Consider the following 27,965-nt stretch of genomic DNA (forward strand, 5'->3'; position numbering starts at 1 on the left):
CATCATTCCACTTACTATACTCACCAATGCAAGGACTTTAGCAAACACCACGTGACACTGTCCCCCCTCCTGTACCCCCACCGGCTTCCCCATATACTCCCTTGAATGCATGCACCTGAGGGGTACCTCTCCCCTCCCCCTAGGCATCCAGTGATTAGACCCCAGAAATCCTGGGCTTGAAGGATTACACTCCATAGAGGCCGTGGGAACAGCTCAACACGTGTTATAATTAATAACTTAGGCATGCCAGCAGGACAGACTTACAGAACATACCCCCAGGTACCCTATGCTCCAAAAACCCAGTTGGGTTGGTCAAGTCAGATGTGGAAAGGGGAGGAGGACATCGGAGGGGTATGTGGAGGACTCAGACCTCTTATGGCCCAATTGGGGGCCACAGAGATCCTAACATCTCCTTCCCACGTGGTCTGAGAAGCTGGGAAGTCAACAAGAGTCTTCCTGCTTTCTGTCCAACCTCCAGGACAATGTCTGTGCCCCCTCTGCTTACTCCTGCTTTTCTGTAAGGAAGGTCCCAAGGCCAAGGATTCCCTTTATCTCCCCTGTCAATTCCCTGAAAAAGCGGCAGCCAGAAACCCCAAAGTAGCAGGAGGGACTTCAGGCCCTCAAGAGAGGGGGCTGAATGGAGAGTGCACAGACATAGAGGGGCCCCCGATCCTCAGCCTCACTGGCAGGCCCGGAAAGTGCTGAATTCAGGGGGCTCAGGCGAGGATGATGTGGAGGTGGGCCTTTTCCGGGGCCCAGAGTTGCCAGGTGTCTCGGCGGCGCCTGAGAAAGCATCCAGAGTAGCTGCATCTTCTTCTGGGTTCATTTTCTTTGTCCATGGAGGAAAAACAGAGAACAGGGTGATTTGAGGTTTCAGGACCTAGGGTCTCCCTACATTCTGAGTCTGAGACTCCCTCAGTCCATCAGGTCTCATTTCACCCCCATACACCACCCCACAGCTTCAGGACCCAGATCCTGCCCTCTGTCCTCCTGCCTTTCTGTATGCTGAGAAGGGAAGCAGACAGCGTGGGTTCAAATCTCAGCTCCACCTTGTCCAACTGAGTAACTTAACCCCTCTGAGCCTTATTTTTCCCTTTTGCGCAATGCGGAGAATGCTCATATACCCCTCCTAGAGTTGCTACAAAACCTAAAGGAATTAAACAGATCAAGTGTCTGGCACGTAGCAAGCACTAATAGTTAAGTGAACAAAGTTATCACCATTATCTCTTCCCCTCCCCCACCTTGTCGCCCTGTTCTGGGCTCCCACAAAACCTGCTTCAAAAGTCTACCCTCTCCTCCACCATGGACGCTCCTGCCCCAAATTGCAGTCAAGAAGAGATGAACTTGATAAAACTGAAGTTTGGTGGGTGAGAGCAGGCTGGGGTTCCACCCCAGTCCTTCACCTCCCTAGCTGGACCATCCCAGTAAGGCCCATAATTAGCTTCAGTGTCTTTGTCTACTTAAAAAAAATACATATATATATATATTGGGGCACCTGGGTGGCCCCGCCGGTTCTGTGCCTCATTTTTGATTTTGGCTAAGATCATGATCTCGGGGACTAGGATCCAGCCCCGCGTCCAGCTCCCCGCTCAGCGGGGAGTCTGCTTGAGATTTTCTCTCCCTCTGCCCCTTCCCCTGCTCACACATGTGCACTCTCTCAAATAAACAAAATCTAAAAAATTTAAAAAATGTCAACCCCACTTCATAAGGCATAGAAAGTGAATATCAGACCCTCAGTAGGGTAACACAATACAAGCTGGAGAACGATTAGCTGCTTCACTTTTATTTCAGCCAACAGCACAGCTTCTAATGCTTCAAAAAGAAACTAGAATTGAAAGCAGGGACTCAAACAGATATTTACACACCCATGTTCATAGCAGCACTATTCATTATATCCAAAAGGTGGAAACAACTGAGTGTCCATCAACAGATGAACAGATAAAATGTGGTATATAGGGGCGCCTGGGTGGCTCAGTCGTTAAGCATCTGCCTTCAGCTCAGGTCATGATCTCAGGGTCCTGGGATCGAGCCCCGCATCGGGCTCCCTGCTCGGCGGGAAGCCTGCTTCTCCCTCTCCCACTCCCCCTGCTTGTGTTCCCTCTCTCGCTGTGTCTCTCCCTGTCAAATAAATAAATAAAATCTTTTTTTAAAAAGTGGTATATAAATGCAATGCAATACTATTCAGCCTTCAACAAGAATAAAATTCTGACACCTGCTACAACATGAACAAACCTTGAACACATTATGCTAAATGAAATAAGCCAGGCACATGGGGCGCTTGGGTGGCTCAGTAGGTTAAGCATCTGCCTTCGGCTCAGGTCCTGATCCGGGATGGACCTCCGCGTGGGACTTCCTGCTCAATGCTGCTTCTCCCTCTCCCTCTGCCCCTCCCCCCTGTTTGTGCTCTCTCGAGCTCTCTCTCTCTCTCTCAAATAAATATTTTTTTTTAAAGCCAGACACAAAAGGATGAACATTATATGGCATCATTTCTACATAAAATGTCCAGAATACACAAATCCACAGAGAGAGAAAGGCACATGCTGGGTGCCAGGGGCTGGGGTTTGTTAAGAATGAGAAGTTAGGGGGCGCCTGGGTGGTTCAGTCGTTAAGCGTCTGCCTTCGGCTCAGGTCATGATCCCAGGGTCCTGATCGAGCCCCGCCTCAGGCTCCCTGCTCGGCAGGAAACCTGCTTCTCCCTCTCCCACTCCCCCTGCTTGTGTTCCCTCTCTTGCTATGTATCTATCTGTCAAATAAATAAATAAAATCTTAAAAAAAAAAAAAAGGAATGAGAAGTTAGTATACAGTGGGGACAGAGTTTCACTTTTGCAAGATGAAGTTCTGGAGCTAGATGGTGGTGATGGTTGCACGAGGTAAATGTACTTAATGCCACTGAACTGGACACTTAAAAATGGTCAATTTTGGGGCGCCTGGGTGGCTCAGTTGGTTAAGCGACTGCCTTCGGCTCAGGTCATGATCCTGGAGTCCCGGGATCGAGTCCCGCATCGGGCTCCCTGCTTGGCAGGGAGTCTGCTTCTCCCTCTGACCCTCCTCCCTCTCGTGCTCTCTGTCTCTCATTCTCTCTGTCTCAAATAAATAAATAAAATCTTAAAAAAAAAAAATGGTCAATTTTATGTTACGGATATTTTACCATGATGGGGGAAAAAAGAAACACCTAGAAAAGATCCCATTAGAATTTACTGTGAAGGAAAGGAAGCATGATAGTGTGGATAGCATACTATCATTTGTGTTAGAAAGGGTGAAGGTATACACCCCTTATTTCCACTTTTGCTTGCATTTCCAAGAAGCTCCTAATGCTGGTGGCTATCTGTGTGTGTGGAGGAGGAGACCAGTGAGTGAACAGGGGTTAGTGACAGAAGAATGCTTTACTGGATATATAATTTTGACATATGGATGTATTTCATATTTAAAAAAAATTTTTTTTAAGTAGGCTCCATCGCCAACATGGGGCTTGAACTCTCGACCCTGAGATTGAGTCACATGCTCTACCCACTGAGCCAGCCAGGTGCCCCCCCGCCCCCGGCCAGGTGTTTTTGGTTTTTTTTTTTTTAAAGATTTTATTTATTTACTTGAGAGAGAGACACAGCGAGAGAGGGAACACAAGCAGGGGGAGCGAGAGAGGGAGAAGCAGGCTTCCCGCAGAGCAGGGAGCCTGATGTGGGGCTCGATCCCAGGACCCTGGGACCATGACCTGAGCTGAAAGCAGACGCTTAACGACTAGCCACCCAGGTGCCCCAGGTTTTTTTAATTAAAAAAAAAAAATAAACACATATATAGTCACAAGGACTAAGATACTTTTTAAATTTTTCTCCTTGACTGTTTCCACTTGTTTCATTTTAAATGTCTTTTTTTAAAAAAGGGAAAAAGGAAAAATCCCCAGGGTAGTGCCTTGAGCAGCACGTCTTCTCACAGAAAGTTTTAGAATATTTGCCCTGCCTGCCGGATTTGGGTTTTTTTTTCTTAACAGCACAGGATTTGTTCCCGGAACTGAGACCGCCCAGGGCTGAACTGGCCAGCGGGGCCAAGCTCCTTCCTTCCCACATTCGTATACAGTTTAAATTTCCTTGCTCCTCTCTCCAGAACTCCAGAGGCGCATCTGCACCTGCCCTTGGGCATCGCCGGGTAAGGTGGTCCCCCCACGCCTGCTGTTCCCCAGGACTCCCACGCGCCTCCCTCCGCCTCTCCTTCCGCCCATCATCCAACCCAAAATCAGTGCGGTGTTTCCTGTCCCCTGAATCGATCTGACCTGCATCTGTTCGCTTCTTCCACCTCCGCTGCCAACACGCTGGACCAAACCACCTACCGCCTACCCCTTAGCTTGCCTGGACCAGCACAGTCGCCTCTGTCCCGGTAACTACTCCCCACCCCCGGAATACACCCTCACATTCCGGTCGGCCCACGCCCCCCAAGTCTGTCCTCTCCGCAGCCGCCAGAGGGCGCGGGTGAGCACCTGAATCGGTCACCTCTCTCCCTTGCTTGGAACCCTCCATGGCTCCCATCACACTTGGGGCAACAATCAAAGTTCTCCGCGGGGCTCCCCTCGACTCTTCACTCGGCTCCACTCCTGTTATACTAGACGGTGCCAAGAACGTGTCCCGAGCCTGGGGCAATCTTCCGTAGCTATCCCCTGCTTGTTGGCCATCTCTGAGACTTCCTGGCTCTCCCATCTAAGGGAGAAGTGAGCTTCCCTCTCACTCCTACCCCATGTGGCATCGTCTGTCTACCACACCCCCCGTAGAAATTAGAAAGCTCTGAAGAATTAAAGGCCTTGTCCTGTTCTTGTCCCAATGCCCAGGAAGGATGTGTTGAACCAGCCCAATCCTCCCCCATTATGATGCCCTAGGCACACCGGACTCCCCACCCGGCTCCTTGACTGCAGTCCCAAAGTGCCCACTTGTCCAAATGGGACATCGGAGGCCACCTCGAGGGGGGCCACCTGCACCCCAAACCTGTCCCCTACTCTGGAGAGGAGCTGGATGAACATTTCCTTGATCCATGGTTTCCAAGGCTCATCTATCTCTAACTTAATAAAATAATAATAATTAATCATCATCATCATCATCATCATCTACCCAAGATGCAGCTGTGCAGAGGAGTCCCATAGACCAGGTTCGAATCTCCTCCCCAACACCGTGTGATCTGGGAGAACAAAACCTCTTGCAAAGGGGCAGAATGCGATGAGACCCTCCCCACTGAAAGAGAAACGCAGAACTTGGATATTTAAACTGAAGTCCCTGAAACTGAACATAAAAACAGGTTTTTCTTTACCAGGAGGGAACTACAGTTTGCATCGGACTGTTACAAAGCACGTGACCCCACCGGGTCACCCTGAGTCCCCTGTCACCATTCTATAGGGTTGGCCCCACTGAGGGCAAAGGTGGCCCGGGGATCCTGCCCATTGCCACCTGACGGCCTGGACATGGCTGCCTCCCATCCCCTGACAATTTCCAGAGCCAACTCTCAGCTCACAAACAAATCCCTGCTCAGTGATTCTGGGCTTTTCCCAGCACCGCCCCCCTCCCCGCCCCCCCAAGCTCGGAGACATCAGGTCGGCCCAGCCTGATGGTGGACTCCCGGAGGTTAGGACAGTCAGCAGAAAATCGGGACCAAGAAATGCAATGACTTACCATGGAGATGGCAAACAGAGAGTTATCAAAGGTCATATCTGAAATAGAGAAAAGAAAGCCAAGCGCCAGTATAAAATCCCTGCTCACTGCCCTCTGGGGGCGCTCCCCCCAGAGCCACAGGCCTCAAGTCAACCGTGAGGAAGGGCTTGGGACCCATTTCCCAGCATGCTTCCCTCCCTTCCAGCGCATTCCGCAGGGTGAACCGTTCCCAGCTGTAAATTGAAGGGTGTCCTTTTTCTGCCCAGAGCCTTCCCCCAGGGGCCTCTCGCAGCCCTCTGATAAATGGGTTTCTCCTCTCAACTCCCACTTTCAGGAGCACCTCTCAGCTCTTCCACCACCCCAGGCTCTCCCCCAATCGCCTACTCTTCGCCCCCCTACTCTGCTCCTGCCGATCTCTGCTTAAACACCATTTCCTCCCGGGACCGCCCTCCTCACTTCAGACAGGGTCCTGCCGGCCCTGGGCTGTTCCCCCACTGCAGTATGGGCTTGTGGGCAAAGACCACCTGTCTTGGTCATTGAGGGACGCCCCTGCAAATGTTAGCACATAGTAGGTGCTCAATAAAAGTGTGGAACAGTGGGAGCGCCTGGGTGGCTCAGTTGGGTAAGCGTCTGCCTTCCGCTCAGGTCATGATCCCAGGGTCCTGGAATCGAGCCGAAGTGGGGCTCCTGGCTCAGTGGGGAGTCCGCTTCTCCCTCTACCTGCTGCTTCCCCTGCTTGTGCTCTCTCTCTTTCTCTCTCAAATAAATAATCTTAAAAAAAAAAAAAAGTGTGGAACAGTGAAAGAAGTACAGAGAATGGAATTTCTCTGCTTCGGGCCCCTTCCGGAGCATCATGCGGCACAGACTGGCTGCCCCTCGCCCCCTGGTGGAATCCTTCAGGATGACACGTTCTGGATCACAAAGGGGGCTCCATTTAAGGACAGTGCCAGGCAGTCCGTCCCCCGTGGACCTGAGCGTCCAGCACTGGAGGCGAGTATTACATACACACTTGTGTTTTTCTCCCGAGGGGTAAGAAGAATGATAGGGTGCTGAAGGCAGGTAAGTAGAAACACACCGCCTGTCTAGGCAGTCAGGGAAGGCTTCCCAGAGAAGGTGGCCTTTAGACCAAGACCAGAGGGAGGAAGAATGTTGTAGGCAGAGGTCAGAGTGCGCGGAAGGCCGGAGGATGAGGCGAAGAGAGAAGGTGAGAGGTGAAACCTAGCGGTGGGAGGACGGGAGGGTGTGTTCTTGACCCTAAGGGAAGTGAGCGACCTCAGAAGAGGTTCAGTAGCAAGTAATGAGACCTGCTAGAGTTTTGAGGGGGTGAGCCTGCCCTGGCAGGGGATAGGAGTAAGAAGATACACACCTGTGGTGGCGAAGTTGATCTGGACCCAGCAGGATTCTCGTTCTCTACAAAGGGATTTGGGAGAGTGATGACTTGCTGCTCTCAGGCTGGAGGATTGTTCTGAGAAGCCCTGGTTCCAAACTTGGCCTTTACTCCCCACCTGCCTTTGCATCCTCCCTGAGTCCCCGCAGATGGAAATTCTCTTGCAGGAGCCCCACTGCCCGGTGAAGTCGGGATTCGATCCCTGGGGCTGAGGCTAGCTCTATGCCACCAGGCAGTGGAGTGTCCACCCCTCTCAGAGGGGAGAAACTGAGGCCGGGGCCACTGCCTACAGGCTACAAGTTGGGCACTGCACCGCCCCAGAGGGTGCCACTCACCTCTCCCAACTGTGACTTTCTAGAGTATTACAACCATTTGGGGCAGTCATTGGTTAAGGGATGTGAGGACGACGCAGCCACTTGCTCCCTGTGTGACTAAGTTGAGCCTCAGTCTGCTTGTCTATAAAATGGGGCTACTTACAATGCCAGCTTAGCTGCCGTGGACTCCAGCTGCAGTCTCCTAGCACAGTGCTCCCCATACCCTAGGTGCTTTATGAATGGCACCTATTCCTCTTAAGCAGCCCTCCCAACCAGTGGGTGCTGTTTGGAACGGAGACCCCCACCCAGCACGGGAAGTGCCCTTCTGTCCCCAGAACCAGGCCAGGTCTCAGAGTTCTTAACATCCATCAGGAACTTCTGCCCCACACCCCCCATTTGGTATTTCTTTCCCCCAAACCGCCCGCTGAGGATCTCCAGAAACGGTCTCACCTTTTCTTCTGCAAATTTTTTACTTTAACTGGGAACAAAAAAAATAAGTAAGCATTTATTAGATCTTGGTCATGGTTGCATCCTAGTTGCAAAAACAAAACAAAACAAAAAAGACTCCAAAGGCTCCCTCATACATTTGTTGACCCAACCTTGCCTTCTCCTCTGGCAAATGTGCCACTCAACAGGAGAGCTATGGCGAAATCCTCCCCACCCCCCAGCTACATGAGTAATGTGTATTGGTAAAAGCTTCAAACAAGCATGTAAAAAAAATGTTTTTTTCCCCCAAGATTTTATTTTTAAGTGATCTCCACACCCAACATGGGACTCGAACTCACAACCCCGAGATCAAGAGCTGCATGCTCTCCCGACTGAGTCAGCCAGGTGCCCCCTAATATTGTTTTGTTTTGTTTTTTGTTGTCAATTTCAGTGATTGACAGGAGCTGGGGGAGGAGGAATGGAGAGTTAGTGTTTAAAGGGGACAGAGTTTCAGTTGGGGCAGATGACAAAGTTCTGGAGATGGATGGTGGTAATGGTTGCATAACAAAGTGAATGTACCCAATGCTGCCAAACTGGACACTTAAAAATTAAGGGTTAAAATGTGAAACTTTGTGTTATATATATTTTGTAACTTAAAAAAATATATATCTACTTCCCCAGCCCCACCACCAACATTGCACTTCTGGAAGATTTTTTACTGCTAAGTCTTGGAGTAAGACCTCCCCAGCTGTATGCCTCTGTGCTCCTAAAAAATGGGTGTGGTTGGGGGTTCATTTACACGTCCCAGCGGTCGCACACTGGCAGCCTCTGGGCTATGCCTGTCTCTGCCTTCTGTTACCTTTCCTGACCACCACGGCAACGACCACCAGCCCAGCAAGGAGAAGGAGGGCTCCAGCCAGGCTCAAGGAGAGTGCCAGTATCCAAGTGGGCACTAGAGGAACATGAGAGAAAGAGGCGGGCAGGTTATGGAGTTGTGGGGTGCAGGGTGAAGGTGGGACACCTGTCATTCCTCCAGATTACCTTTGGGGAACCAGCCCTCCCCTGCATACTGCCCAACCATTTGACCTGGGTGTAGCTGGACCCTGGGGATCTGGCAAACCTGTGACCGTGACCGGTCAATTAGCATATTCCTCACCCCCCAGTCATGGTGATTGGTTCAGGGATGGGCATGGGGCCAAAGATGAACTAATGAGAGCTAATTCTGAGACTTGGCTAGACTACTGGGAAGAGAGGATTACTCCTCTGGCCAGCATTACAAAGCTGGTAGGATATCTATCTGGAGCTGCTAGGCACAATTTTGACACCATGAAGAGGAGGTCCTGCCTGAGAATAAGACACAAGAAAGCAGAGCCGAGAGAGGGCAAATAATTCCCGACATCTTTGAGCACCTGGATCCAGCCATGCCTGAAGTTAGCCCTGCAGACTGACTTCAGTTTGGCAAACCAACACATTCTCTTTTGTTGCTGAAGCCAATTTGAGTTAAGTTTCCAGTTACTTGCAGCCTGAGAGTCCTGCTGGCTTCAGCCTCGTACGAGGGGGTCAGATGACATCCACCCCCAGCCCCGTGGTAGACCCTGGAACCCATGCAGAAGTCAGCCACAAAAGCATAAAGCTCCAGCTTCAGAGTTTACTTCTCTGTAAGGGATTTGGCTGCCCCTCCCTGGAGAGAGGGGATCTCTCAGGGGAGACAGGAGGAGATGACCTGATCCCCATGGGGATCAGGAGTTAAGCCAGGAAGGGGAAGGAACAGACACATAGTTGATATTCTCACACTGTCAGCCCTTGTTCATTCATTCATCTGGGGCAGGAGGGCTGTTGTCCCCTCCGTACTCTGAGACCACAGGCCCAAGGTGAGAGAAGGGGCCTTTGATGGTGGAGCTCACAGACACAGACTGCTCTGTCGCCTCAAGGCACTGGCGCTTCTGCGAGCAACAAAGTTCTCTTTAAGTGGGGCCTCTGCTGGCAACAAAGCTTTCTTTGCAACTGGAAAGTTCTGATGGATGGTGATGTAGAGGCTCTACCTGGAGACTGCTCTTTGATCCTGGAGCCCACACCCAACCTCCTGTCCTGAAAAGACCACAGGAAAATATCAGCCTTCCAGGCTTTCTGTCTCACTTCGACGAAGAGCCAAAGTCCTTGATACAGCCAAAGGCCCTGCACGGTCCTCCTTGCCACCTCTGTGCCTTTTTCTCCCCCAACTTTTCTCCTTGTTCACTATGCTTCAGCCCTACAGAGCACCCTGGTGTTCCTCAAACACACCAGACACATGCCAGCCTCAGGGCCTTTGCACAGCCAGCTCCCTCTGCCTGGGACCCTTTCACCACAGATACCCACATGGCTGCCTCCTCATCATTCAGGTCTCTGCTCAAATGTCGCTCCCTCAGAGAGGCTTTCCTGGGCCACTCTCCTCTGTATTTAAAACGACACCCTTCACCAGGTGGTACTTCATCCCTGCCACTTTATTTGTCCCCTGCGGGCTACACTGAATATTTTTTGGACTCCCTGCTTCTCGACTGTCTGCATCCCCTCAGAATGCCAGCTGGGGGAGGGTAGGGACATCGTTTCACTCACTGCTGAAACTGCAGGGCCAAGAACAGTGCCTGGTGCATAGGAGGTGCTCACAAATGTTACGTGGCCGGGGAGGGGGGTGCAGTGAGTGTGGAGGGTTCACGCCTGGATACTGGAGCCCGTGGAATCCCAGCTCTGCTGCCCTGCTAGCTGTGTGACTTGGCCAAGCACCCTCATCTCTTGTGCCTCAGTTTCCTTATCTGCAAAATGGGGGTCATCGCTGAACCCGTCGCATGGGATGACTGTGAGAATTCAGCGAGGAAAGGTGAGTGAGCCCTGGCCAGTTGGGAGGCCTGGTTCGTCCCACAAAGGCTTCCAAGCAGAGGGAACAGCATGAGCAAAGGCTCAGAGGTGAGCCAATGGAGCCGTGGGCCGCGAGGGCCGGTGGGTGGGTCTTACCTGGGAAGGAGACGTGCACGGGCTTGCTGAGCTCTGACAGCTGTGGCTGCTGGTGCTCACCTAGCACACCATACCGGCAGTAAAATGTGCCCCCTGGAGCCTCCCTGCCACCACCACTCAGGTTGAAGGTGACCCCAAGCTGGTCCGCGGGAGCCTGCAGGAGCTGGACCACCTGCCCACCACGGTACAGTGTGAAATTTGCCCCTGGGAAGCCCCCAGGGGCTACGCAGGTGATGTGGATGGGGTCTTCTTGGCTGCTGGGGTGTGGGGGCACCAGCAGGATGGATGGCGCTGGGATTGCCAAGGAGCCTGCAATGCAGGAAAAGGGAGGCAGGCTGAGTGGTTAGAGCAGAGGCGTTTACTGGCTCTGTGGCCTTGGGCAAGTGGCTGAACCCCCTGGGCCTTGGTCTTTATTTACAAGTAGGTAGCCGACCCTACCCCATTGCTATGTTGAGGGGTTCGGGTACTAGGCACCTGGTTGGGGGTTACTACGTTTGAATCATTTTATTATGATCACAGTGGTTATTACGTAGCGATGCAATTATACCCTTACTACTCAGTCAACAGCACTCACCTGATGCCAGGCCCTGTTTTAGGTGCTGGGGACAGAATGTGAACGAGATGGACAGATTGACATGCCTGCCTCGGGGGGCTAATGTTCTCAAGGAGACAAGAAGCACGGTGCAGCCCATCAGACAGGGTAATGGGAAGCCTGCGCTGGCTGGGGAGGCCATGGAGGGCTTCCCTGAAGAGGCGACATAGGAGGAGCTAGGGGAGAGCATTCCAGCAGAGGGAAGAGCACGCGGGCAGATGCTGGGAGGATGGAAGCGGTGTGGGGGCATCAAGGCAGCCAGGGTGGCTTGGAGGGGATGAGCCAGGGAAAGAACAGGAGGAGCAGAGAGCAAAGGGGTGCTCCTGTTTCCCGGGCTGTCAGGAATTGGGATTTGGGGGGTACAGTTTCCTATAGGAGGTACTCGTGTCTCCCCAGCTGCCCCCAGGCTCCTGAGCAGAGTGTCTAGCTCAGGTGAGGTCTACACAAGCCTTTCCTTGTCGGACCTCTAGACCTTTGCCCGGCTTCCCCCCTGCCCCCCAGTAGCTCCTCCTGTTTCCCCAGCCCTGAGGGTAACAGCCTGTGGAAGCCAAGCAGGGCTGAGTCATGGGGCGTGGGCACCGCTGACCCCAGCGGGATGGGATTTCTGATATCCTTGATGTGCGGGTGATGAGGAGCTCACTAAGAGAAAGCCATGCTCCTGGGGCATTTCCAAAGCTCTGGGGCAAATCTGTCCACGTTCAGCCTTCTCCAGTGCCTGGGGAAGGCAACCCTGTGCTGCTTTCTGCCCCCAGAGCAGAGGCCAGGTGGGCGGGGTGGGGCTGGTGCAGGGGGAACATCAGGCTCACCGGCTGTAAAGAGCAGGACGGTCCAGGGCATCTCTCCTCCTCAGTTTGGCCAGGAAATCTGGCGGAGGCCAGCGCGGCCCACAGTTCACGGCCAATTCCTCCTGTGAAGCCAGAGCAGGGAAAGGAGAACCAGGGCTGATTTGAACGAATGTTTCCTCACTGGCAGGAAGTTGCACACACACACTCAGCTGCAAAAAGGGACTCTCTCCTCTCCCCACCCCTTCCACAGATGCACATCAGATCCTGGCACCTCACTGCACCTTGGTGGCCACAGTTCTGCAGAGATGGGAGGAGGGACACATTGGCTACGATGGTCAGGGTTGCGTGCGTGTGTGTGTGTGTGTGTGTGTTTTCTCCCTATGAAGAGAATTTCTGGCTGGCATGAGGAAGGGACTGTGGGCTTTTTGGGAAAACCATGCCCAAGACGCAAACCTCTCAGTCCAACCAGTTCCAAAGTTGAGACATATGTTGGGTAGAGCACAGAGGTTAGTGCTTGGCCTCTGTCACCCCAGGCAAAACATGGTCCATCTTTGAAGCCTCAGCTTGCTGCTCTGTAGAATGGGGCTAAGAGTTGTAGGTATTAGATCCATAGAACTCATGATACATACGAAGTGCAATGCTAGAGAGATGTGAGTGCTCCTAGTGTGAGGCCACAGGAGCATCACCATCCACATGAAAGGGAACACTAGCTCCAAAACTGAGGGAATGATATAGTTTACAGAATAAATTGCCTCCCGTTTACAGCCCAGAAACTTCCAAAGGTCTCTCTTACCAGTAAGTTTGCTTTGGTCTCAGCATTTCTGTTCAAGTCAAGCAGGTCCACCTGGAGGTTTACACCAGGAAACGATGTAGGTGTGTGGTCACTAAACAACAAAAAAGGGCCATTACGGTGGACTTTTTTTATTTGGATACATGAGGCTCATTCCAATGTCAGGACCTTTGCACATACTGTCTCTGCTGCCTGGGACACAATTCTATTAACCTGGTAAGATTCCATTTCTCTTTCAGGTGTCAGCTTAAAAATCGCTTCTGGGAAATCCTTCCAGATCCCTCTGGACTTAGAAAAATTCCCTTGCTGAATTATACTACAGTGCCTTGTAATTTTCTTTTATTGAAATTAGCATGCTTATATTTTCTTTTTTCTTTTAAGATTTTATTTATTTGACACAGAGAGAAAGACAGCGAGAGAGGGAACACAAGCAAGGGGAGTGGGAGAGGGAGAAGCAGGCTTCCCACGAAGCAGGGAGCCCTATGTGGGGCTTGATCCCAGGACCCTAGGATCATGACCTGAGCCGAAGGCAGACGCTCAACGACTGAGCCACCCAGTCGCCCCAGCATGCTTATATTTTCAAAGAATTTGTCTTTTTCATCTAAGTTGTAGAACTTATCAGTATAAAACTCTTCATATTCCCTTATTATCCTTTTAATGTCTGTAGGGTCTGTGGTGATGTCCCCTCTTTCAATGGTAACGTGTTTTTTCTCTTTTCTTGAATAGTCTTGCTAGGGGTTAATCAGTTTTCTTTCTTTTTTTTTTTTTTACAAGGCTCTCCACACCATTCACAGAGTTTTTTGTTGTTGTTGTTGTTTTTATTTGAGAGAGGGAGAATGAGAGACAGAGAGCATGAGAGGGAGGAGGGTCAGAGGGAGAAGCAGACTCCCCGCCGAGCAGGGAGCCCGATGTGGGACTCGATCCCAGGACTCCAGGACCATGACCTGAGCCGAAGGCAGTCGCTTAACCAACTGAGCCACCCAGGCGCCCGTTAATCAGTTTTCTTAACCTTTTTAAAGTACTAGCTTTTGGCTTTGCTATTTCTATTTTCTGCTTTTGATTTCATTGCTTTTTGTCTTATCTTTATTTTTTCTTTCTTCTATTTACCTTATGTCTCATTGGCTCTTCTTAGCTTCTCAAGATGGAAGCTTAGATCATTGATTTTAAAATTTATCTCCAAACATAAGCATTTAAAGCTATCTATTTCCCTCTAAGTACTGCTTTAACTGCATCTCACACACTCTGACATATTGTGCCTAAGTTAGAAATATTTTATTTCCCTTGTGAATTTTTTTTATGACTCATACATTATTTAGAAATATGTCAATTTCCAAACATTTGGGATTTCTTGATAGCTTATTGTTAGTGATTTTTTATTTAATTCCTTTGTGGCCAGAGAATGCACTCCATATACTTTCAATCCCTTGAGATTTATTGATACTTTGTTTAATGGCCCAGCATATCTTGATCCACATTCTGGATGCACTTGAAATGAAAGTACACTCTGCAGTTGCTTGATATAATATTCTGTAAATATCCATTAAATTAGGTCATGGCGATTTACAGAACATGCTTGAATTTATCAAAATCATCCAGCTCTCTTCCTTCCAGGGGGGCAGGGGTGGGTCTGTGGTGTCTCCTGTAGTTTCCCAATGCCTACCCCAGTGGTTGGCACACAGTGAACCACAACTATTTCTTGATTGTCTAACCTGAAAGCCAAAAAATATTCAGTCTATTTTTGTTGCTCTCTCCTGGGTGTGTAAGATAGAGTTAAGAGAGATTCCTGGCTTATTTATTCCACCAACTGCTTACTGAGTTCCCCGAAGGGCTCGGAACTGTGCTGAGTGCCAGGGACACCATGAGGAATAAAAAAACTCCTGCCCTCAGGATGCTCAGAGTTTGGTTAGAGAGTCAGACAAGCAGACAATGAGTCCAGTTGGTGAAGTGCTCTAATGGAGGCAGTCACCAAGGGGAGCTCTTAACCTAGCTTCTTCTGCAGGTTCGGGGAGGGCTTCTGGGAGGAGGAGTTATCTGACTCCATAAGCCTGAGAAGGAAACAAAGGAAAGGACATTCTAGGTAGACATGGTAATATGCGTGAAAGACCTTGGATGAATGTGAGGACTTCATCCTGGCAGCATTTAACCTGGTGCAGGAATCTATAACCTGGAATTTTGAATTCAGAAAAACAAACACACTTACCTGTATCAGTCCGCCATCATACAGATAGCACCCAGAAGAGGTACAACTAGGACTCATGGGCAGGGTGAAGGGACATCAGCAAGGGATGGCGACTCCCCGGGGTCAGGAAGTTATTACCAGCCTGGGCCTAAAGTTGCTAGGGAGGGAGTTGTGGAATTTGTGGAGAACTGAAGTTGCAGGCTTTGGTAGAGACATGCAGACCAACAGAGTGGGAGCCAGAATGTATATACCTACACCCTCCTCTCCTCCAGCCCTCAGATCTCCCTACCGGGGCCAAACCCAACTGGATGTGAGAGGAAAAGGCAGCTAAGTTGACCCGCTGTGTAGCGATCAGCTTCCAGGGGGCACAGAGCAGTGCAGGAAAGGGTGGAAAAGGGCTCTGGTAGGGCACACAAAGACTGCCCAGCACACACTCTCAGAATGTTTTGGTTATAATTGCAGGGGATTCCTGGCCTCGAGAAGCTAGTCGGTAAGCTCCCTGTGGTTGTAAGAACCCCAGGCCCACTGTAGGCCAATGGTACAAAGGGAAGATGGACACTACAGGATGTGGCCTTTGTAGCTGCTCTGTCTCTTCTCTGGCTACTCCCCTCCCTCCACTCTACTTCCTTTCTGCCCCTGGAACCCTCGGAGTGCCTTCTGACCCCAGAGCGTGGTTCTGCTTGCCTCCTCTCCCTTCTACTTCCAGTCTGAGATTCAATGCCGCCTCCTCAGGGAAGTCTTCCCTGACTCCACCCAGGTGAAACGAGCCATCCACCTACCACCTAACATTTACTCTGTGGTACCCATAACTACCTGCAATCATCTTAGTGCTGAACTTGCTTGTGTATGATCTGCCTCCTCCACTGGGATGGCAGCTCCATGAGGACATAGAGTCTGTTTCATTCACAGCGTCAGACACTCAGTAAGTATTTGTTGAACACCTGGACAGGGGATAGTTTTTGTTTAATTGAAGGAAACAAGAAACAGAAACTTCGAGGAACTGAGCAAACACAGAATCAAGTTTATCCGAACTCTGGAAAACAGGCAAAGGTTTGTGCCAACCAAGTGAACACCGAATCAAAATGAAAAGGAAACTTGAACATGGCAGGAAAGCTCTGTGGTGTTTTCCCCACCCTTTCCTCATCTCCTTCCCAGCGTGGTGGAGGTCTTGAAGACAGCAGCCTGTGTCCCCAGTATGGGGCTCCCACAGCCGGTTGCTGAGGTTGGCAGTATGGCATTTGTCTGTTCTAACATGTCTGGGGGCTACCTGTGACACTGACTCAAGGTGCTTGTCTGTTGAACTCAGAATGCATTCCTGGAAAACACTGTAAGGCAAAGGGAAAAACCCACAGCCACCTGGGGCAAAATATCATAATCGAGGACAGCATTAACCAGTGATTTTACCAGCAAAAATGAGCTTACTCAGGAATAGCAGAGAAATGCAACTGAGGACAAGCTAGCTGCGGCAAAAGCATGGGCAGGTCTGGAGAACAAGAGGAACACTTTTATAGAGGAAAGGGGAAATCCGGAAGACTGTTATGAACAAGAAATCCATTGGACTAAGCTGGGAGTTGCAAGTGTAGTGATGTTTCATTGGTTGAGTGGTGTCAGTCTCTCATTGGCTGGGCTGTTACCAGGAGGAGAAAACCTTTCTTCCTCCTGCTGAGGTAGTAGTCAGGTAGGAAAGTATCAGTTTGGAAGGTACATCTCTTCCGGTGCGGTCAGCAATTGTCAATGAGTGGTAGGGTGTGAGAGCTCCCCCTTCTATCTCCTGATTTCATTCTAAAGGAGGTTTCCTTTTATTAATTTTCACAACAATGGACATGCCAAAAGTTGGAAGAGCTGGGGTGAGAGTTTCTCTGGGTAATTAGGGCATTCAGAAGCACCCATATATACTGGGGGATTTAGAAAGCAATGTGCATGCCCAGGGCAGGACAAATGCTCAGAAAAAACCTGAGAAGACCCTAAGCTTTCATCTCATGCTTATCTCTAGGCTCAGCGCAAACAGGAAGTGAAGGCTAAGGCAAAATTGTAAATGACCTGGAAAAGCATTGAAGGAGTGCCCCAGAATAAATCTGGGGAAAATTTTTTGTTTCTTTTTTCTTTCTTGAGTTTGGTCTCTATAATATATAAATAACTCTTATAACTCAGCAACAAAACGACAACCCAATTTTAAAATGGGCAAAAGACTTGAACAGACATTTCTCCAAAACAAAGACCTACAAATGGCCAACAAGCACCTGAAAAGATGCTCAACATCATTAGGGAAATGCAAATCAAAACCACAACGAGATACTACTTCACAACCATTAGGATGGCTATAATAGAAATAAAATAGAAAATAGCACGTGTGGATAAGGATTTGAAGAAATTGGAGCCCTCATACGGGGTTGGTGGGAGTACAAAATGTTGTACCTCTGTGCTCAGGGAGGAGTTTGCTGGAGATTCTTTCCATCCCCTCCTTTCCCCTCTGCTCCTTCCCCCACCCCCACTCTCACAGGCTCTCTCTAAAATAAATAAATAAAATCTTAAAAATATATATATATATTTTTTTAAAGATTTTTATTTTTTGACAGAGAGAGAGAGACAGCAAGAGAGCGAACATAAGCAGGGGGAGTGGGAGAGGGAGAAGCAGGCTTCCCGCCGAGCAGGGAGCCCGATGCGGGGCTCCATCCCAGGACCCTGGGATCATGACCTGAGCCGAAGGCAGATGCTTAACGACTGAGCCACCCAGGCGCCCCAAAATATATATATTTTAAGAGAAATTAAAAATAAATAAAAGATCCCCCAGTCTCCACCCTTCAAAATGTCCAAGCAGCGAGTCTGAATGACAGAAAACTGGGAGTGAAAAGGAACACTGACTGCACACAAACTTTGACATAACAAGGTGGTGTGACTTCCTCAAGTCCTCCAAAAGCAGGAAAGAGCTGACAGCCACCAGCTGTATTCGAAGAGTAATTATCACCAACTGCCAACCATTCCAGGCCCTATCTTTAAAGACTCAAAATTTCCCTCTATAACATTTTTTTCTTATGTTTAGACAGAATCACCAAGTAGAGTCCATTTCTCCAGTGACTTCTTTGGTTATCTGCCAGCTTCCCAGAGGGTGGTCGCCTCCAAATACTCTTAAGCCAGACTGAGGGAGAAGAGGGTACATGGTGGGCTGCCTAGTGGTGGGCGATCAGCCTGGAAAATAGCAGATAATATATACTGAGGGTCTATAATGTGCCAAGCGCTGAACAAGCATTACCTCAATCTTCACAACAGCCCAATGAGGTAGGACAAGCATCACCCCATCCTACGGATGAGGACACGGTGGGATGATTTCAAGCCAAGGGTCGGGGGGTAGGGTGGGGGTGGGTGGGCTTGAACTAGGCTTCGTGGCTCCCAGGCCCACGCTCTCCTGACTCTTTTAAGCACCTGGCTGTCATTTTTCCTGCCCTGGGTCACATGAATTACTCTGTTTACCTGCTGGCTCCCCGAGTTTGAGAACTTTGGGGTGCAAGGTGGGCCATGCCCCTTTACGGACTCCACGCAAGGAAACGGAGCGCCATGGGCAAGGCTTCGTCTCGATTCCCACAGCCGCCCTAGGGGGCGGTCGTTCCATCACCCCAACTACAACTGACAAAGTGAGGACCCTAAGGAGCAAAGGGAATGAAGGGTCAGGCGGCGCACCTGGAGCCACGCACAAGGAACACGAAGGCCCCACATCACTGCGGAAGGGTCTCCTTCTCGCCCCAGCCGAATCACTTTACACGTGAACCCTACAGGTCGCGTACGCGTCCAGCCTTTAACTTAGGGCCACCCCACCCACACCAGACCGCTCAACAGCCGTTGCGCGCAGCGTACTCTCGGAAAACCGCAGGGAGGCGCCTTAGAAGGTCCCGGCCCGCCTCCGATTTAGTCGTCTTAGCTTTTGCCTAAGAAACATGCGCCATCATAGTACCTATTTTTGCCATTTTCCCTCACCATCTGTTGATGGTGACTAGAGCTAGAGGCTTTTCAGGAAAAAGTCTCCAGAAGGCGGAGTGTTTTAAGGCACAGAAGGCATTCATTCGGGCAGCTAAGCTCTCAGGGGGCCCTTCACTTTTTCTCTCCGTTCGCTTCACACACCGCCGGCAGGAGCGGCTGCCAATGAGCTCCGCCGAGTCGCAGAGGGGGCAGGGCCAGCTCTTAAAGGAACCGCGACCTCTTAGCAGACCGTAGGGTGACCCGGATGATGGCGGCCGGAGCGGCCCTAGCCTTGCCACTGTGGCTACTACTGCTGCCGGTGGGGACTGGGGGGGCAGGGCCCCCACCGATCCAGGACGGCGAGTTCACGTTCCTGCTGCCTGCGGGGAGGAAGCAGTGCTTCTACCAGTCTGCGCCGGCCAACGCAAGCCTCGAGACCGAGTACCAGGTAGAGGGTCCCGAGTCGGGGAGCAGACGAGCCAGCGGAGCCAGGACGAGGGGGCGTGGCCAAGCCTCTGAAGCGAGGCATAGATTAAAGAGGGAGGGGGAGGAGCCGGTGCGTAAGAGCGCGGGGGCGGAGCTAGGAAGAGCGAGCCGGAGCTGGTGGAGAAGGTGCGTGGGAGCGGAGGGGATGGGAATAATGGCAGGAGGCGGGGTTAGAGTGAGACCGCCGGGGGGCGGGGCCATCGGTTATAAGAGAGCGCCCCTCACAGGGCAGGAACCTCACGAGTGGGCGTGGCCAAAGGTTGGCTTCGCTGACTGGGGGAGTTGGTGGGCGTGACCAAGATGCGCCACTAAAAGGGCGAGGTCAACATGAGGATGTCTCCGGGGTTGGGTTAAGGAAAGCGGAGCCCTGTCTCCTTACTTGGGGTATGGCCAGGTAAACGTCGATCAAGGACTTACGACGGGGGCGTGACCAGATGAAAGAGCCAAACCCAGAGCTGTCCTATCAAGGAAGACTGAGCCAAGGCAAGGGGCGCGGTCAGAGGGACAGGTGGGGCAGGACCAGGTTACAGGTGTAGGTGTCAGCGCTCAGGTAGGCCCCTGGTGGTCCTGGATGGGTCTGTGCGGGTTGGTCCAGCCCTGGCTTTCCCTGGCAGGTGCCCTTGGCCTACCCCTAGCCCTCCACCCTCTTACCTGTCCCCCCAGGTGATCGGAGGTGCTGGACTGGACGTGGATTTCACGCTGGAGAGCCCTCAGGGCGTTCTGCTGGTCAGTGAGTCCCGCAAGGCAGATGGGGTGCACACGTGAGTTAAGTCCCACTGTCTGCCTGGGTTTAGTTTCAGCCCTGCCCCTCCCCAGTGGCCTCAGGTTACCACCTTCCCTGCCTCTCGAAGTCTGGCTGGTGGGCCACTCTGGGTCATGTGTGTCTGTGTGTCTTTCTCCCAGGGTGGAGCCCACGGAAGCTGGGGACTACAAGCTGTGCTTTGACAACTCCTTCAGCACAATCTCTGAGAAGCTGGTGTTCTTCGAACTCATTTTTGACAGCCTGCAGGATGACGAGGAGGTCGAGGGCTGGGCAGAGGCTGTGGAGCCTGAGGAGATGCTGGATGTCAAGATGGAGGACATCAAGGTGCGCCCAGGCTGAGCCAGGGCCACTTGTCCCAGATCTCTGGCTTTGGGCAACAGTGCTTCCCTATTCTTCCACCTTGCCTGGGGTCCGCATCTGCCTGACCCAGCGCCCCTGGCGTCCCCACCTTAATTAGAATAGTAGTCGCTCACAGTTAAAATAATGCGCATTTCTAGGTGTAGGAGTTTCAAGGGCTTAAATAACTAATGAAATCTCCATATGAGGTAGGGAATGTGTTCCCAATGCCCCATTTAAACTGAGGCACAGGATGGCTAAGTAACTTTCCTAAGGCCACATAGCAACTGGCAGATCCAATATTTGAACCCAGGCAGTCTGGCTTTAGCAACTGTGCTGTTAACCACTAGTAAGTACATTCTTTTAAAATTGTTTGTTTGTTTATTTATTTATTCATGAGAGTCAGAGAGAGAGATAGAGAGAGGCAGCGGCAGAGGGAGAAGCAGGCTCCCCGCCTAACAGGGAGCCCGATGCGGGACTCGATCCCAGGACCCTGGGATCGTGACTTGAGCCGAAGGCAGACGCTTAACCATCTGAGCCACCCAGGCGCCCCACTAGTAAGTACATTCTTTATACTTATTTAGGCACTCAATTCCCACCTCAATTCGGAGGAAACTGAGGCCCAGAGAGGTTAATTAACTTGCTGAAGGTCACCCAGCTAGTCAGCACAGAGAGAGGATTCAGACTCAGGCAGCCTGGCCACAAAGTCTCCTCTCAGCTCTCTCCTCCCAAAACAGGCTCACCCCATCCCCCATTTTATTGGCCCTTGCTCCCCCAAGGGCGGAGGCCTGACCCTGCCCCTCTCTCTGCTCCACAGGAGTCCATCGAGACCATGAAGACCCGGTTGGAACGTAGCATCCAGATGCTGACGCTCCTGCGGGCCTTTGAGGCACGTGACCGCAACCTGCAGGAGGGCAACCTGGAGCGGGTCAACTTCTGGTCTGCGGTGAACATGGCCGTGCTGCTGCTGGTCGCCGTGCTCCAGGTCTGCACGCTCAAGCGCTTTTTCCAGGACAAGCGCCCTGTGCCCACTTAGCCCCAGAAGGAAGACAGGGAAAGGAGGGGCAGCAGGGCACATGTGTGTGAGATCTGGGGGTCCTTTCCCCAAACTTAGTTTCCTATGGGAGGGGAGGCCACGCAGTCATGGCCCTGAGGTCCTCGTGTGTCTCCTCCCTGCCAGGGGCCAGGCTGGAAACCCTTGTTGGCTTGGCTGACAGGCCTGGGCCCTCCAGGAGGGACAGCTCAGTGGCTGCACCTGCTTTCCTGGAAATTGTGCATGGACGGGGAGGGCACTGCAGCATTTGCATGTGACCCTTGGATATTCTGGCCCCTTGCCGTGTCCCCTCCGGTAAATGTGTGTGCCTTAGCCTGAGTCCCAGCCTGCACAGGCACTGCTTGGTGTGGGATGGGGCCCAGGAAGCAAACTCTCCCTTCCCTTCCCTCCTGGCCTTCTGAGCCAGGGTACGGTGGGAGGGGGCTTGCTGCTTGTGGGACCCCATGCCTTCCTTTGTCTCCCTGTCACCCCACCAGAGGCCTGTTGCTGCTGCTGGGGGCGGCTCCCAGGCTGGGGGCGGCCTGCTTATGCCAGGGGCCGGGAAGGAGACACGGCTGCAGTGTTCTTGCCAGGACAGTCACTTTATTGAGAGGAAGGAGCCCAGCCCCTCAGCCCAGCGCGGGGTGGGCTCTGTGTGAGGTCTGGTAACAGAACTCTAGGAGTGGGGGGCTGCATGACCACCCGCCCCTCCTGCTCTGTCTGCAGAGGCCCCGGGCAGGGCTGAGGGGTGGCCCAGCCAAAGCTTGCGCAGGAGCCTCACGGAACAAAGGGCGGTCTGGCCTGGGCACTGGAGTCAATAAATTATGGTCAGAAAATCACAGAGCCTGGTGACTGGGGCTCAGGGACACCAGCCGGGACAGACCTGCCCCCAAGGGGGCAAACCAGGCAGGCGGGAGGGGTCTCCCACGAAGCTCAGAAGAAAGGCCGGGCGGGAGCCGATGGAGGTGGTCGCCTGGGCACAAGAGAAAAATCAGAAAGCAAAGTTTAACTGTGACCCGGGCTGGGCCAGAAGGCCTTGGACCTGGGCGGAGTCCTTAGGACTGCAGTGGTGGGGAGGGGGGCCGGGGCTCCCTCTCCCCTGTGTGATTCTGCTGCCCACCCCAGGCCTGTGTCAGGGGCTACAGCCAGGCCCCTGGGTTAGTATGTGTGGAGGGGGAGTGCCGAACATTTGTCCCCACTCCTGATGTGTTAAGGAAAGCAAGAGATTTTCCCTCTAGAGCGTGGTTGCCTCTGGAAGAAGTGCTCTCCCCAAGAGCAGAGTCCCAGGAGTGAGGTGTGAGCGTGCCCATGGTAGGAGGGGAGGTGGGGTCTTTGTCGGAGGCCTGCCGGGGGAAGGCGAGCAGTCCATATGCTCAGCCTGAACGCCAACACAAAAGGCCCACACAGCAGCCACCAGAAGCTTCTTCCCTTTATTTTAGTTTATTAATAGGATACAGAGTGCAGGCACTTACAGTGGTCAAACCGAGCAAGGAGCGAGCAGGGTCTGCTCGGCGATGGGCCACCTGGGGCCCACCCCGTCGGGGAGGCCTGGGTGGGAGCCAGGAGCCCCTCACAGCCTCCCCACTCACTCAGCCCTGAGCCCGAGGCACCCTGGGGACCTAGGAGGAGGAGGGGACCCAGGAAGGAGAGAGCGAGGCCGGGAGGACGGAGGCTTCCGGACCCGGCGAAGGCACCTCCGGCAGCCGAGGCTCGGCCGTGTGGTTAATACGGCCAAGGAAGGAATATTTACAACTTGCAGGGCGGGCAGCGTGGGGCCTGCTGGGCCTGGCTCACTGCCTGGAGCTCCCGCTGCTGAGAAGTGGACATGCTCCTTGGGCCCCAGGAAGGGCTGGGGGGTACAGGCACTCTTGCTGCCCCAGTTTCCAGAAGGCCTGATCTCAGGCTTTCCTGGCCAGAGAAGCCCCGGGTTGAGTCCCCCCGGCCCCAGCCTGAATCCTCATTCGAGAGGGCGCCCAGGGTGCATTCCCTCCTCAGCTACCCTGTGGCTCCATCCCCCAAAGTGCAACACCCCAGCTCCCGCCCTTGCCCCAGGGCTCCAGGGCCCCTTCGTTCAGTGCTGTGTCCAGCTGGGGATGGGGGCCAAGGTTAGGGAAGAGTCAGGGGGCTGCCCACAGGGAGCCTGGTCCTGGCACGTGGATGACAGGGCCAGGGGCAGTGGAAGGGCCCCCAGACCACCGAAGCTCCTGCACGGCGGGTGTGCGAAGACCCCCTGAGAACACGCCACCCCGGCGGCCTAGTCGAGCAGGGATGGCTCGGCTGGGCGGATAATGGTGGGCCGGCTGGGCGCAGCAGGGGGTCTTCTGCTGCAAAGAGAATAAAGACAGACGGGGAGGGGGAGGGGGAGATGGCAGTGAGGCCCTAAGTAGGACGAGGGAGGGGACCCAGGCCCCACCGCCCCCGCCCCAGGGTGCTGCCTGATGCCCCAAAAGCTGCTAGAGTGCCACGGAGGAGCTGGAGCTGTGTGGCCCCGGCTGAGTCCCCGCCCAGCCTGGCCCCTGGGTTTCTCACGGGAGAAGGGTGGCGAACGGAGCCTGGCCTGCAGGGCGGGGTGAGGAAGGGCAGGGGTGTGCGACGGCTCACGCGTGTGTCCTCAGTAAGGAAACAAAGGTCAAAACTAGGAGAAGGGGCCCCACGTGAGGAGTCCCAATCTGTGTGGTGGGCCACCCGCTCAGGCAGAGGCCAGGCCTGGGAGCCCCGGTGTCACCCTGACTCTCCACTGCTCTGTGACTTTGGGCAAGCAAGTTGGCCTCTCTGGGCTTCAGTTTTCACACCAGCCACATGCGGATGAAGACTCCATTCCCCGCAGGGTGCGGGCAGTGAGGGGGCCGTCCAGCCTTACCTGGGCATCACTGCCCGTCCAGCCTTACCTGGGCACTCCAGGGGGGATGCCGGGTGGAATCCGAGCCGGCCGAGATGGAACCTGAGGCGGGGCCGAGAAGGGGTCATTGTTGGCAAACACGCTCTGGGGTCCAGGCCTGGACGGGATGGGGGGCGCGGCGAAGGAGGCTGCTGCCCCCACTGGCACGGGAATCAGAGGGGGCCCTGGGGTTGGGCCTCTCACTGCTGGCGGCCGGCCTGGGGGATGCGCGCTGGACATGGGTCGGCGCTGTGGAGTGGGGCTGTGGAGGAAGGAGAGAGTGTGAGCCGGAGAAGGGGGTGGGGAGCACCAGCCTTGCCGGGGTGCCTGTGGAAACCCGAGGGGGCCGGGATGTGGCGCTGGCTGGGGCCCCTCCATCCACCCCGCCCCCACCTGCTTAGCAGTGGCTGTGCCCCCACCTAAAACCTGCACCAGGGCCTCCCTGTGCCTCTGGTTCAGCCACCAGGGGCTCCTGCTTCCCTCTGACGTCACTCCCAGGGCCACTTCCCTCTCACCAGCCCTGCCAGGGCCTGCCAGCTTCCCTGCCTCTTCCAGTCCACACTCATTCGAACCCCTGCCCTGGGCACCCCACAGGCTGCCCCCCCGGGCCGGAGCACCCACTGTTCCCTCTCCCTAAGTAACTCCATGGCTCCTTGAGGCCTCAGCAGGGCCGGCACCTTCTAGGAGATTCCCCTGACCCACCCTCTGTCCTCCCGCCGCCTGCCCTGTCACTGGTCGGGTGTCCCTGCCTGAGGCTCTGCGTTGCCCCTGCCGGCGTCTCATTTCCATCCGCCAGCTCTGAGGTGGTTGGGGGGGGCCGGGGACAGGCCAGTCATGCCCTCCAGCTGCTGCTGCAGACCCTCCCCAACCTGCCATTCTCGTCTGCGCTCTGTGCTCCAGGACGATGACCCCATGGCCCCCACTGCCCCGGCCTCTTGCCCTCTCTGGCTTCTGCTTGGGCTTCACCAATGGAAAACACCAGGAGTCAGATGGGCCCTCCACCCAACGCTTCTCTCTCCTTGTCGCTTCAGGCCCAGGCCGGGGAGCAGCGACCACTGTGGCTCAGGCCCCTTCACCCCACCCGCCCCGGGGCCGGGCCCTGATGGGACACATGGGGGGACCGGCGGGCAGCAGCCTCCGCAGGCTACAGCGGCCCAGGCCTCTCGGACCTGTGGCTGCCAGTGCTCTGGAGCCAGGTGTCATCGACGGGCGGGGGCACGGGCGTGGACACGGTGCTGGTGCTGATGTCCCCGATGATGTTGAGGGCCTCCTTGAGCGCATGGTACATGCGCAGCATGTCGTCCCGCCGCTGGGCCTGGTCGGCTGACTCCTCCATGAGGCTGCTCTGGTCCGCCGAGGAGTACAGGTAGGCCAGCAGCTCATGGTGGATGAAGGCCTTTGTCTGGGGGGCAAGGGGCAGAGAGGTCAGGGCGTCCCCCCACACCTGCCGTTACGACAGGCTGCAGAAGCATCCGCCACACTGGGTGGGCTGTCTGGTCTTTTTTTTTTTTTTTTAAGATTTTATTTATTTAATTAACACAGAGAGAGAGAGAGAGAGAGAGAGAGACAGCAAGAGAGGGAACACAAGCAGGGGGAGTGGCAGAGGGAGAAGCAGGCTTCCTGCCGAGCAGAGAGCCCGTGGATCCTGGGATCATGACCCGAGCTGAAGGCAGTTGCTTAACCAACTGAGCCACCCAGGCGCCCCAGGCTGTCCGGTCTTTAACTTTATTGTGCAATGTGTACGATGTTTGAAACGCACGTGAGCTGTCTGCCAAGTCTCTCGGGGGCCCCTTCACGTGTCCTTCCAGCCCATTCCACGAGACGCTTATTAAACTCGAATCCTGCCTCTTTTACTGCTGTCTTTCCTCCCATTTGTTGTCTTCAAGCTGGCTTTCATTAAAAACTCCTAGTTTCTGTTAATTTTATAATTTGTTCCTTCCTAAAAGCTCCTACAGGATACAGGAGTTTTTTCAGTGACTTTTATGGAGTTTCTAGGTACCTGTTTGTGTGTCCAGGAGCTTCTCCAACTAGGACCAAGTTTCCTATTCCTTTTCAGTGTTTCACACCTCTAAATGATTTTTCTGATTGAACTGTACTAGCTAGTAACTCTACAAGAAAGTTTGCTTGTTTGTTTGAAGATTTTTATTTATTTATTTTAGAGAGGGAGAGAAGAGTGCGCGTGAGCAGGGGGAAGAACAGAGGGAGAGAGGATCCCCAAGCTGACTCCCCGCTGAGCACAGAGCCTGACGTGGGACTCGATCCCAGGACCCTAGATCATGCCCTGAGCCGAAATCAAGAGCCGGACGCTCAACTGAGCCGTCCAGGTGCCCCTAAAGAAGGTTTTAAACACAAGTGGAGAGGGCCAACTTGTTCTGGATTTTAGAGGGGATGCTTTCCGAGCTTTCCCCTTCAGGGCAAGAGCGGTTTTCAGACTGAAACACACAGACTCATAACAAAAGACTCCTACCATTGTCTTTTTTAAGAATAGATGTTGACTTTTCCCAGATGAACTTTCAGCATCTGCAAAAATGACCAGGCTTGAGAGTTCATTTCCCTCCCTTTTTAGACAAATGGAGCCCTCCTGTACATTCTGTTATGCTCCATAGTTTTCCACTTCATGACTGAGCGTTATTATCAACCTGGAAATCCTCCTCCTCTTCTTTTTGATAGAATAGCTATGTACTAAACGGATTCTATTAAGGGGACAGAGATTTCCAATCTTTGGCCACTACACAACAATGCTAAAATAATAAGCATGTATGTGCTCAATTTGAATATGGGCAAAGGTCTCTGTGGGAAAAATTCCTGCAAATAGAACTTTGGAGCCAAACCACATATGCATTTTAAATTTCATAGCGGCAGAAGCAAGTATATCATAAATCCCATTTATATGTGAGGGATATACCAGCACACCCATGAAACTTAGCACCGCTCACCCCGAAGGAGATAGTGAAGAACATAGTAAGGAAGAGGGATTTGGGATTTTTGCTTTAGACCCTGTTACACTGAGAGCTTTTATAGGCACGACATAAGCCAAACCTGGTCTACATAGATTCCTGAGTGCCTAGCTGAGCTGAAGGCCCGAGATAGGAGCCCCCCGCACCCTCCCAGCAACCTAGAGTGGGAGACCTTAGTGCAGCTGCATTCCACCAAAGAGGAGCCTAAAGCCCTGAGCATCTCGGGAGCCCTGGGGGAGGCATGTAATGCCCCCGAGTGAAGGTGGGCTGGGCTGCAGGCCATCAGGAGGCCACAGTTCCGGACATACTCAGTCTGGGTTTTAATCCCACCTCCCACTCTTCTGAGTGACTCAGGGCAGGTTTCTTGACCTTGCCGGGCCTTGTTGTCCTGTCTATAAAATGGACATGATAGTCCCTCTCCTAGGGTTATCATAAGGCCGAAAAAAGTCAGAAGAAGGGTAGACGTGTGGTGTTAG

The 27,965-nt window shown here is 53.1% G+C and overlaps 3 protein-coding genes across 15 annotated transcripts in view; 1 reads left to right on the top strand and 2 right to left on the bottom strand.

Annotated features, from left to right (window-relative positions):
• Positions 1-206: 206 nt before the first annotated feature.
• Positions 207-19,186, bottom strand: CUNH19orf38 (chromosome unknown C19orf38 homolog). 2 transcript variants are annotated; one of them, XM_034997696.1, is made up of 9 exons: positions 18,761-19,186; positions 12,910-13,000; positions 12,138-12,238; positions 10,740-11,048; positions 8,611-8,703; positions 7,776-7,803; positions 6,991-7,034; positions 5,646-5,683; positions 207-829 (listed from the first exon to the last, which is right to left on the bottom strand). In XM_034997696.1, exons 3-9 carry the CDS (start codon positions 12,166-12,168, stop codon positions 680-682), a joined length of 693 nt encoding a protein of 230 aa, XP_034853587.1. In that variant the 5' UTR covers positions 12,169-12,238; positions 12,910-13,000; positions 18,761-19,186; the 3' UTR covers positions 207-679. The 2 variants fall into 2 exon arrangements, with proteins under 2 accessions (XP_034853587.1, XP_034853588.1); XM_034997697.1 differs by lacking the exon at positions 18,761-19,186 and adding an exon at positions 15,899-17,234.
• A 90-nt stretch (positions 19,187-19,276) lies between these two features.
• TMED1 (transmembrane p24 trafficking protein 1) lies at positions 19,277-22,485 on the top strand. The gene is made up of 4 exons (XM_034997698.1): positions 19,277-19,484; positions 20,186-20,283; positions 20,426-20,609; positions 21,439-22,485. Exons 1-4 carry the CDS (start codon positions 19,302-19,304, stop codon positions 21,655-21,657), a joined length of 684 nt encoding a protein of 227 aa, XP_034853589.1. The 5' UTR covers positions 19,277-19,301; the 3' UTR covers positions 21,658-22,485.
• DNM2 (dynamin 2) overlaps positions 21,944-27,965 on the bottom strand; it is an 86,010-nt gene continuing 79,988 nt past the window's right edge. For 7 of the 12 annotated variants that reach the window (XM_034997684.1, XM_034997686.1, XM_034997683.1 and 4 more), the window contains 3 exons: positions 25,702-25,934; positions 24,543-24,794; positions 23,071-23,978 (listed from right to left, as the gene is read on the bottom strand). In XM_034997684.1, coding sequence (XP_034853575.1) covers positions 23,909-23,978; positions 24,543-24,794; positions 25,702-25,934 — 555 coding nt within the window. In that variant the 3' untranslated portion in view covers positions 23,071-23,908. Of the gene's footprint in view, positions 22,628-23,070; positions 23,979-24,542; positions 24,795-25,701; positions 25,935-27,965 lie in introns of those variants that run through there. The other 5 variants (XM_034997692.1, XM_034997685.1, XM_034997691.1 and 2 more) reach the window with 2 other exon arrangements.

This window comes from Mirounga leonina, unplaced genomic scaffold (assembly GCF_011800145.1).
Source record: "Mirounga leonina isolate KUSES-001 unplaced genomic scaffold, KU_Mleo_1.0 Mir_94, whole genome shotgun sequence".
Classification (NCBI taxonomy): Eukaryota; Metazoa; Chordata; class Mammalia; order Carnivora; family Phocidae; genus Mirounga; species Mirounga leonina.